Here is a 9,992-nt window from a genome sequence, read left to right as displayed (position 1 = left end):
AGCTTCAACAGCAGCAGCAGCAACAGCAGCTTCAACAGCAGCAGCAGATGGGCCTCTTGAGCCAGAGTCGAGCTTTACTGTCTCCTCAACAACAGCAGCAGCAGCAGCAACAGATGACACTTGGCCCTGGCGTGCCAGCCAAGCCTCTGCAACACTTTTCTAGCCCCGGAGCCCTGGGCCCAACCCTCATCCTAACGGGCAAGGAACAAAGCATCGTAGAGACGGCTCTTCCTTCAGAGGCCAGTGAGGGGCCCTCCACACATCAGGGAGGGCCCTTACCAATGGGGACTGTACCAGAGTCCGTGGCCACTGAACCAGGAGAGGTGAAGCCCTCACTGTCTGGGGACTCACAACTCCTGCTTGTCCAGCCCCAGGCCCAGCCTCAGCCCAATCCTCTGCAGCTGCAGCCACCTCTGAGGCTCCCAGGACAACAGCAGCCACCAGTTAACTTGCTCCACACAGCAGGCGCAGGAAGCCATGGGCAACCAGGCAGTGGATCATCCGAGGCCTCGTCTGTGCCCCACCTACTGGCCCAGTCCTCTGTTTCCTTAGGGGAACAGCCTGGATCCGTGACCCAGAACCTTCTGAGCTCCCAACAGCCCCTTGGACTAGAGCGGCCTATGCAAAACAACATAGGGCCACAGCCTGCCAAGCCGGGATCTGTCCCGCAGTCTGGGCAGAGCCTACCAGGGGCTGGGGTCATGCCTACAGTGGGTCAGCTTCGGGCACAGCTCCAAGGAGTCTTGGCCAAAAACCCACAGCTGCGGCATTTGAGTCCTCAGCAGCAGCAGCAGCTCCACGCGCTTCTCATGCAGAGGCAGCTACAGCAGAGTCAGGCAGCACGCCAGGCCCCACCCTACCAGGAGCCTGGGACCCAGCCCTCTCCCCTTCAAGGCCTCCTGGGCCGCCAGCCCCAACTTGGGGGCTTCCCTGGATCCCAGACAGGCCCTCTTCAGGAGCTAGGGGCCGGGCTTCGACCTCAGGGCCCACCCCGACTCCCTGCCCCACAAGGAGCCTTATCCACAGGACCAGTTCTTGGTCCTGTCCATCCCACGCCTCCACCATCCAGCCCCCAAGAGCCAAAGAGACCTTCCTCCCAATTACCTTCCCCTAGCTCCCAGCTCCCCTCAGAGGCCCAGCTCCCTATCACCCAGCCTGGAACCCCCAAGCCCCAGGGGCCACCCTTGGAGCTTCCTCCTGGGAGGGTCTCACCTGCTGCTGCCCAGCTTGCGGATACCTTCTTTGGCAAGGGACTGGGACCTTGGGACCCCCCAGACCACCTAGCAGAAGCCCAGAAGCTGGAGCAAAGCAGCCTGGTACCTGGGCATCTGGACCAGGTGAATGGACAGGTGGTACCTGAGCCACCACATCTCAACATCAAGCAGGAGCCTCGGGAAGAGCCGTGTGCCCTGGGGTCCCAGGCGGTGAAGAGGGAGGCCAACGGGGAGCCTGTAGGGGCACCAGGTACCAGCAACCACCTCCTGCTGGCAGGGCCCCGCTCAGAAGCCGGGCATCTGCTCTTGCAGAAGCTTCTACGAGCAAAGAATGTGCAACTCAGCACTGGGCGGGGGCCCGAGGGGCTGCGAGCTGAGATCAACGGGCACATTGACAGCAAGCTTGCTGGGCTGGAGCAGAAACTGCAGGGTACCCCCAGCACCAAGGAGGTGAGTACTCCAGTTAGAGTGGAGCAGACAGTGTGGGGCCTGGAGCCCAAGGGCAGAGCAAGCAGGTCTGGGTGAAACCAGAGGTGAGGGCTCTGAGGGGCACGGTGGCCTTCACTGTGGGTTTTTCCGGCTTAGGATACAGCAGCAAGGAAGCCTTTGACACCGAAGCCCAAGCGGGTACAGAAGGCAAGCGACAGGTTGGTGAGCTCCCGAAAGAAGCTGCGGAAGGAGGACGGGGTCAGGGCCAGCGAGGCCTTGCTGAAACAGCTGAAACAGGTGACCCCCAGGAGCCAGTCCCCTGGTCCCATCCCAGGATAGGGGCAGCCTGGCCCCCAGCTGTGCAGTAGCAGAGAGGTACATGCTGCGGGATTCCAACCTTGTCATCTTGCCCCTTCTAGGAGCTGTCCCTGCTGCCCCTCACGGAGCCTACCATCACCGCCAACTTTAGCCTCTTTGCTCCCTTTGGCAGCGGCTGCCCGATCAGTGGGCAGTGCCAGCTGAGGGGGGCCTTCGGAAGTGGGGTGCTGCCCACGGGCCCTGACTACTATTCCCAGCTGCTTACCAAGGTCAGAAAAATGGCAGTACCTTTTGGGGATGATGAGGTTCTTGGGGAGGTAGAATTGGGGGTGGCAGACTTGAGCAAAGGGCTGATAGAATGTGGGGCCAGGAGATTATGTCAGTCTCCCTATGCCATCTTGCACACAACACCCCACCCCGCCCCCAGAATAACCTGAGTAACCCGCCGACACCACCCTCGTCGCTGCCCCCCACCCCACCCCCATCGGTGCAGCAGAAGATGGTTAATGGCGTCACTCCGTCTGAAGAGCTGGGGGAGCACCCCAAGGATGCCGCCTCTGCCCGGGATACTGAAGGGGTGCTGAGGGGTAAGTCAGGAGCAGAGTGGGCTGCCTCTCGGCCCCATCTTGGGGGCTAGGGTCCTGTGGTAGGGTTTGAGGTAGGAGTGGACTGTGTGTTGCTCTGTGTGCATACACAACAGATGGTACTTGAGATAGGAAGGGCCTCTTCGAGACTGATTTGTTGGAGCCAAGGAGGGGCTTCTGGAGTCCAGAGCAAAGGCGGCAGGGCAGGGAGAATACTAATGAAGCTTTTGTTTTTGAGGAATGACCAAGTTTCCTTACCCACAGGGTATGAACTCCAGTCAGATCTGCATTTGAACTCTGGCTCCTGCATTCATTTAGCTGTGCTACTGCAGCCAAGTAACTTGATTGACTTGTGTGAGCCTCAATTTTCTCACTCTAAAATAAAAATAATACTTAATGGAGTTGTTGAAAGACTATAACCAATGAGCGTACACTGCAGAGTACACTCTTTAGAAAGGCTCAATAAATTTATAGCTTATGTACCCCAAACTGGTAGATGGGTGGATGAGTAGATAGTGGTCATAGAACTGAGCTAGATCTTGGACCCGTTAGGCTTGAAACATGTGGGAGAAAGCACCAGCAGCTCTGGCCTGACCTCAGCCTGACTTTTCTTCTCCTACCTACCCTGCAGATGCTTCAGAAGTGAAAAGTCTAGACCTGCTGGCCGCTTTGCCTACGCCCCCTCACAATCAGACTGAGGATGTCAGGTGCGGAAGGGGTAGAGATGGGGATGAGGAATTGGGGTGGGGGACCAATTCCTCATTTTTCCTTGTTTTTTCTTTTGACCAATGGCAGATTTCAAATAGAGCTGTAACATCCACAAATCTCTAGATTTGGGAGGGGTCACCTGCTGGGCTGAGGCAGTGAGTGTCTACTTTCGGCCCACAGGATGGAGAGTGATGAGGACAGCGATTCTCCTGACAGCATCGTGCCAGCTTCATCCCCTGAGAGCATCCTGGGGGAGGAGGCCCCCCGTTTCCCTCAGCTGGGCTCAGGCCGGTGGGAACAGGATGACCGGGCTCTCTCCCCCGTCATCCCCATCATTCCTCGGGCCAGCATTCCAGGTAGAGGTGACTCTGGGCCTGGACCCGGCCTGGCCTGGCCAGGCTGCATTGTCAGAGGTCAGGGAGTGAGGCAGCTGGAGCTTAAGCAGGTCCCTCTTTGTCACTCAGTCTTCCCAGAGAGCAAACCTTACGGGGTCCTGGATCTGGAGGCCACCAGGAAGCTGCCTGCCCCAACTTGGGAAAAGGGCAAAGGAAGCGAGGTGTCAGTCATGCTGACGGTTTCTGCTGCTGCCGCCAAGGTATGTCCTGGGGATGCCTCGGGGGCCAGGAGAGGATGCCAGTCAGAGGGCAGTCCCAGGAGCTTCTCTGGATAAATCCAGTCATTTAAACCTGTGTATTGAGGACCTCCTGTGAATGAAAGCCTGAGCCGGAGTGTGGGATTAGAAAAAATGTAGCACAAGGGGCTGCCCTGCCCTCAAGGAGCTCACAGTTCAGGGGTAAAGTGCTACCAAACATGTCCCCCCAGTCACATTGCATGGAATTCTGTTTTTTTGAAAATGTTATCAGGGTCTTGTGATCAAAGGAAGTTGGAAATCTCCGTTAAAATAGCAAAACAGTTTTCTTTATTACAAGGCTCTGCAGATCCTTTACTTCGCTAATGTGTACTGGGACTTTCCAAGGGGTGGACGCAGTGTGTCATTTCCTAAGCCCAGTTGCCGCAGGTCTCTTGCTGTGAGCTCCCGGGAATGCCCACAGCGATTTGAGAAAGGCTGCCTTTAAAGGAGGTGCATGAGAAGAAGCCAGATGGCTCAGGGGCAGGACTGACGGGCCACTTAGGGAGCTGCGTTCTGGGTGTTGTGGTCCCCACCAAGCTGGTGATAGTTCTCACTCTGCCGCTCTGCCGACATGGCTGTCATATCCCCTTTCCTGCCCTGGCAGAACCTGAATGGCATGATGGTGGCAGTGGCAGAGCTGCTGAGCATGAAGATCCCCAATTCCTATGAGGTGCTGTTCCCAGAGAGCCCTGCCCGGGCCGGCATCGAGCCTAAGAAGGGGGAGGCTGAGGGCCCTTGTGAGTATGGCAGAAAAACTCCTTGGGGCCCGCGGGGAGTGATAGTGGTGGCAGTCTCTGACCCCTTCCTTCCTGCAGGTGGGAAAGAAAAGAGTCTGGGAGGCAAGAGCCCAGAGGCTGGCCCTGATTGGCTGAAGCAGTTTGATGCTGTGTTGCCTGGCTATACACTCAAGAGTCAGTTAGACATCTTGAGTCTCCTCAAACAGGTGGGTCTGTTGGAAGAAGACGGGGTGGGTATCTGGCTAGGACAGAGGAGGCAGAGGGCTTTGGGGTGAGTGGAATCTGGGTGGGAGGAGAGAGGTGACTAGTTAATTGAGGAGCCAGCACTAACGGTACAGGGCTCTCCTATCTTCCCATAGGAGAGCCCTGCCCCAGAGCCCCCCACCCAGCACAGCTACACCTACAACGTCTCCAACCTGGATGTGCGACAGCTCTCGGCCCCACCTCCTGAAGAACCCTCCCCACCCCCTTCCCCTCTGGCACCCTCTCCTGCCAGCCCCCCTGCTGAACCCTTGGTTGAACTTCCAGCTGAACCCTCAGCTGAGCCAGCGATCCCCTCGCCTCTGCCACTGGCCTCGTCCCCTGAATCTACCCGGCCCAAGCCCCGAGCCCGGCCTCCTGAGGAAGGTGAAGATTCCCGGCCCCCTCGCCTCAAGAAGTGGAAGGGGGTGCGCTGGAAGCGGCTCCGGCTGCTGCTGACTATCCAGAAAGGTGGTGTGCGGCAGGAGGATGAGCGGGAAGTGGCTGAGTTCATGGAACAGCTTGGCACAGCCTTGCGACCTGACAAGGTGCCTCGAGACATGCGGCGCTGCTGCTTCTGTCATGAGGAGGGGGATGGGGCCACGGATGGGCCTGCCCGCCTGCTGAACCTGGACTTGGACTTGTGGGTGCACCTCAACTGTGCCCTGTGGTCCACAGAGGTGTATGAGACCCAGGGCGGGGCGCTGATGAACGTGGAGGTTGCCCTGCACCGAGGCCTGCTCACCAAGTGCTCCCTGTGCCAGCGCACCGGTGCCACCAGCAGCTGCAATCGAATGCGTTGCCCCAACGTCTACCATTTTGCCTGCGCCATCCGCGCCAAGTGCATGTTCTTCAAGGACAAGACCATGCTCTGTCCAATGCATAAGATCAAGGGGCCCTGTGAGCAGGAGCTGAGCTCTTTTGCTGTCTTCCGGAGGGTCTACATCGAGCGGGATGAGGTGAAGCAGATTGCCAGCATCATCCAGCGGGGAGAGCGGCTGCACATGTTCCGGGTGGGCGGCCTTGTGTTCCACGCCATCGGACAGCTGCTTCCCCACCAGATGGCCGACTTCCACAGTGCCACTGCCCTCTATCCAGTGGGCTACGAGGCCACTCGCATCTACTGGAGCCTCCGCACTAACAACCGCCGCTGCTGCTACCGCTGCTCCATCGGCGAGAACAATGGGCGGCCAGAGTTCGTGATCAAAGTCATGGAGCAGGGCCTGGAGGACATGGTCTTCACGGACGCCTCTCCCCAGGGTGAGCACAGGACCCTTACAGCCATAGTATAGCTTTGGGCGAGTTTCTCCCAGAGTCACCTTTCCGATGTTGAGACGAGACCTTCAGGGTCCTTATTGAGTGATCTTGTTCCCCAACCTCCGGCAGGTAGAGGTCTCTTGAAGTTCTCCAGAGAAAGTGTTTTGGCCTTTCTCAGCCACTTTGAATTCTCTATGTAACTGAAGATACTTTGCTTCTCTGACTATACATATTCCAGCTCCTTTTCTTAATCTCAGTGGATCTAAAGGATATGGATCTGAGACCCTGTTGCCCAGTTTACCCAATCTCATTTTAGGCTTGAGTTCCTTACGGTTGCTTTCCCCTGGATAAAATCTTTTGATCTTGGTTTCGGTATTAATGGTAAAAGTAACAGAATTAACGTTGTAGTGAGCATGTATTATGTGCCACAAACTGAGCTCAGTGGTTTATGTAAGTTATTTTGTTCCTGCAACCCCTCAAGGTAAGTACTATTATTATGCCAAGTTTATACATAAACTGAGTAGTGGAGAGATTTAAGTAGTGGGTTAGCCAAAAAAATTCGTTCAGGTTTTAAAAAAAACCTGAACAGACTTTTTCACCAACCCAATATTTGCCTTAAGGGCCCCATGGCCAGTATTAGAACCTGAACCTAAGTCTTGTCACTCCAGAACATGCCTGGAGCTTGAGTTGCTCTGGCTCTCATATAAGGTACATGGACTGTGTTGGGTATCCTGGGTCCTGGGTTCATGTTTCTGTGTCACAAGGCTCTCTGATGCCCCTCCAGAGTGGGAAACCTCCTGGCTTGTTGAGGGAGACTGAGACTGGGAGGCCAAGAGAGGTTCCTGAAGAACCACACACCCTCTTGATAGCAAGGTGGGCAGGCTACAGAAAACCACCCTAGCATTGGATGGAGGTTAGGGCTGAGGTCAGTAAGCAGAAGTTGCCTCTGAGGGCTGCTGTCTTTCCTTGTCTCTTAGCTGTTTGGAATCGCATCATTGAGCCTGTGGCAGCCATGAGGAAAGAGGCCGACATGCTGCGTCTCTTCCCCGAGTACCTGAAAGGCGAGGAGCTCTTTGGGCTGACAGTGCACGCCGTGTTGCGCATAGCTGAATCAGTAAGGAAAGGGCCGGGGGCTGGCGGCTGGTGGCTGGGGGCCGGTAGGGCCCTGGAAATGTTGGTCTTGCCCCAGAAGTGCTCAGGCTGAAGTGAGTGTGACCTGTGCCCACAGCTGCCTGGAGTGGAAAGCTGTCAAAATTATTTATTCCGCTATGGACGCCACCCCCTGATGGAGCTACCGCTCATGATCAACCCCACTGGCTGTGCTCGGTCAGAGCCTAAAATCCTCACACACTACAAACGGTGAGCTTGTGAGGCTGGACCAAGGGTTGTGGGTATGTGGTTGGTAGGGCCCGCTGGCTAATTACGAGTGTTTGGGGTTACAGATCAGAGTTCCCTCAGAAAGAATGGGGGTTCACTCTAGCCTTCTGACTTGAGGGTATACAGGTATCACTAGGGTATCCTTTTCCTCCCCCAGCCTCTCAGGTGCTTGGGGTTGACCTGCATCTAGGGACACTTCTCGGGTGTCCTGGGAATGGCCCTTGGGGAGGTTCTGGGTAGACAGTGGTGAGATCTTATGTATAAAGGACCCAGATGCCACCTTCCTCTCCTGTGTTGCTTCCAGGGGGCCTGTGATTCTCCCCAGCCTGAGACAGATGCCCATGAGTGCTAGATTCACCTTCCCGTCCCCAGGCTGAGTTGGTGTCAAAAATAAATAATTAGGAATATAATAGAAAAAAATAATAAAACCTTACATTTGTATAGCACTTTATACTTTTTTTTTCAAAGCGTTTTCACATCCATTATCTCATTTGATCCTCACAACAACCTTATGAGGTAGGTAGGGCAGGTGGTATTATCCCCATTTACAGCTGAGAAAACTGAGACCCAGAAAGGTTAAGTGACTAGACAAAGGTCACAGCTGGGACCAGAGCCTTACTTCTTGACTTGTGGTTCACTGTTCTTGCTGTGTACCACAGTAGCCTGACCTTGGTCCCTGGGTAGAGGGAGGCAGAATCCATGAGAGGAGGGCTGTCTTGAAGGTCTTCGGTTGCTCTTTGGGCTGTCGTAGAGCGTCAGACTCTAGCCCTGCCAGCCCTGGTCCCTGATGCTCTACACCAGTGGTTTTCAAACTGTGTTTCAGAAAGCCCTGGAACACACAGAGTGGGCAGAACTTGGCCCTCTCCATGCATAACTCCCCCCTTCCCCATATTGGATTCAACCAGAAGAGTTCCGTTTCCATCTAGTTTATGTATTGGCATTCCTGTAATGTTTTGTTAAAAAAAAAAACAAAAAACAAGATTTCTGCTGTATGAGAAAGAGTCAGTTTGAAAACCACTGCTCTGGGATGGGCAAGAACTTGGCTGGTGCCCTAGGGTGGTGAAATGGCATCCTGCTAGGCAGCAGTCATTCCCCTGCACTGAGCCATCTGCACAGAGCCCACTGTTATGGCGGAGAAAGGGAACAGTCTAAAGAAAGGAAAGGATACCACCATTTGGCTGTGAATTCAAGGCCAGTTTTAATTCAAATCCAGCCCAGTGTGGTAGACATGGCCCCTGTTTGCGGAGCTTCCAGCATGAGCAGGAGATAGGACTCAGAGATCTGAACAAATCCGTTAGCCTAAATTCCAGGCCTGGGCTGCTCATGAGCATGGCCTTGAGTCTGGTTTGGCAGGAGGGTGGTAGAAGGTGGGGAGATGGGAGAGCAGGCTCAGTGTAGGGGAATCAGTGCCCCTCCCCTCCCTTCACACCCCACCCTGCCATCCTGGGCTCTCTCCGCCACACAGGGTGTTGGAAGGGTCCCCGTAGCTAGTTGCTGCCTCACCACAGCCAAGACTCGGATGCCTCTACTCCACTCCCAAGGCAGCACGCGCCCTCATTGGAGTGTTACATGTCCCAGGGAGGAAGCGGGTGGTGTGTGCCTGGTCTGGGCTAGAGCTGTCTTGTCATGGACTATGGACTGTATCACCTCCCAGGCCCCACACTCTGAACAGCACCAGCATGTCCAAGGCATATCAGAGCACCTTCACAGGCGAGACCAACACCCCGTACAGCAAGCAGTTTGTGCACTCCAAGTCATCTCAGTACCGGCGGCTGCGCACTGAGTGGAAGAACAATGTCTACCTGGCTCGCTCCCGTATCCAGGGTCTGGGTCTCTATGCAGCCAAGGACCTAGAAAAGCACACAATGGTCATCGAGTACATTGGCACCATCATTCGCAATGAGGTGGCCAACCGGCGGGAGAAAATCTATGAGGAGCAGGTATGGGCTGGCAGAGGGGCCATCATGGTGCATTTAGCCAAGGGGCAGGGGGCAGGACTGAGGCCAGAGGAGCAGGTGGAAAGCTGCTGTGGGAAGAGGAGGGGAGAGGCAGGAGAAAGGAAGAGTAAGAAATAAAGATGAGCTCACTGCCCAAGCCCACCACCTGACCCCACCACCACCTCTGCTGCCCTTCTCTGATATTCTTGCCCCTTTTGCAACCTCTGCCTTTCTAGAATCGAGGCATCTACATGTTTCGAATAAACAATGAACATGTCATTGATGCTACGTTGACCGGAGGCCCCGCCAGGTGAGAGGGATGAGCAAGAGGGATTTAGGAGTCCCTCAGTGTGGCACCCTGGGGGCGGGCCAGCAAGGAAGCAGCATCATCCCACCCAGTAGCTTGATATTCCTGCCTTTGTCCCACTGCCTAGGTACATTAACCATTCTTGTGCCCCTAACTGTGTGGCGGAAGTTGTGACATTTGACAAGGAGGACAAAATCATCATCATCTCCAGCCGGCGAATCCCCAAAGGAGAGGAGGTAAGAGGAAGCCTCTC

At 55.4% G+C, this 9,992-nt stretch overlaps 1 protein-coding gene across 1 annotated transcript in view; it reads left to right on the top strand.

Annotated features, from left to right (window-relative positions):
* LOC120858214 (histone-lysine N-methyltransferase 2D) overlaps positions 1–9,992 on the top strand; it is a 49,869-nt gene that overhangs the window by 26,016 nt on the left and 13,861 nt on the right. The window contains exons 40-54 of the mRNA XM_040234138.1: positions 6–1,664; positions 1,800–1,940; positions 2,063–2,230; positions 2,389–2,548; positions 3,177–3,252; positions 3,434–3,609; positions 3,718–3,848; positions 4,489–4,621; positions 4,700–4,827; positions 4,981–6,121; positions 7,096–7,232; positions 7,347–7,477; positions 9,150–9,435; positions 9,669–9,742; positions 9,867–9,975. Of these exons, the coding sequence (XP_040090072.1) occupies positions 6–1,664; positions 1,800–1,940; positions 2,063–2,230; positions 2,389–2,548; positions 3,177–3,252; positions 3,434–3,609; positions 3,718–3,848; positions 4,489–4,621; positions 4,700–4,827; positions 4,981–6,121; positions 7,096–7,232; positions 7,347–7,477; positions 9,150–9,435; positions 9,669–9,742; positions 9,867–9,975 (4,650 nt within the window). The remainder of the gene's footprint in view (positions 1–5; positions 1,665–1,799; positions 1,941–2,062; positions 2,231–2,388; positions 2,549–3,176; positions 3,253–3,433; positions 3,610–3,717; positions 3,849–4,488; positions 4,622–4,699; positions 4,828–4,980; positions 6,122–7,095; positions 7,233–7,346; positions 7,478–9,149; positions 9,436–9,668; positions 9,743–9,866; positions 9,976–9,992) is intronic.

Source organism: Oryx dammah, unplaced genomic scaffold (genome assembly GCF_014754425.2).
Source record: "Oryx dammah isolate SB20612 unplaced genomic scaffold, SCBI_Odam_1.1 HiC_scaffold_29, whole genome shotgun sequence".
Lineage (NCBI taxonomy): Eukaryota > Metazoa > Chordata > Mammalia > Artiodactyla > Bovidae > Oryx > Oryx dammah.
Note: the sequence above shows the minus strand (reverse complement) of the source record. Positions and strands in the feature narration are given on the sequence as shown.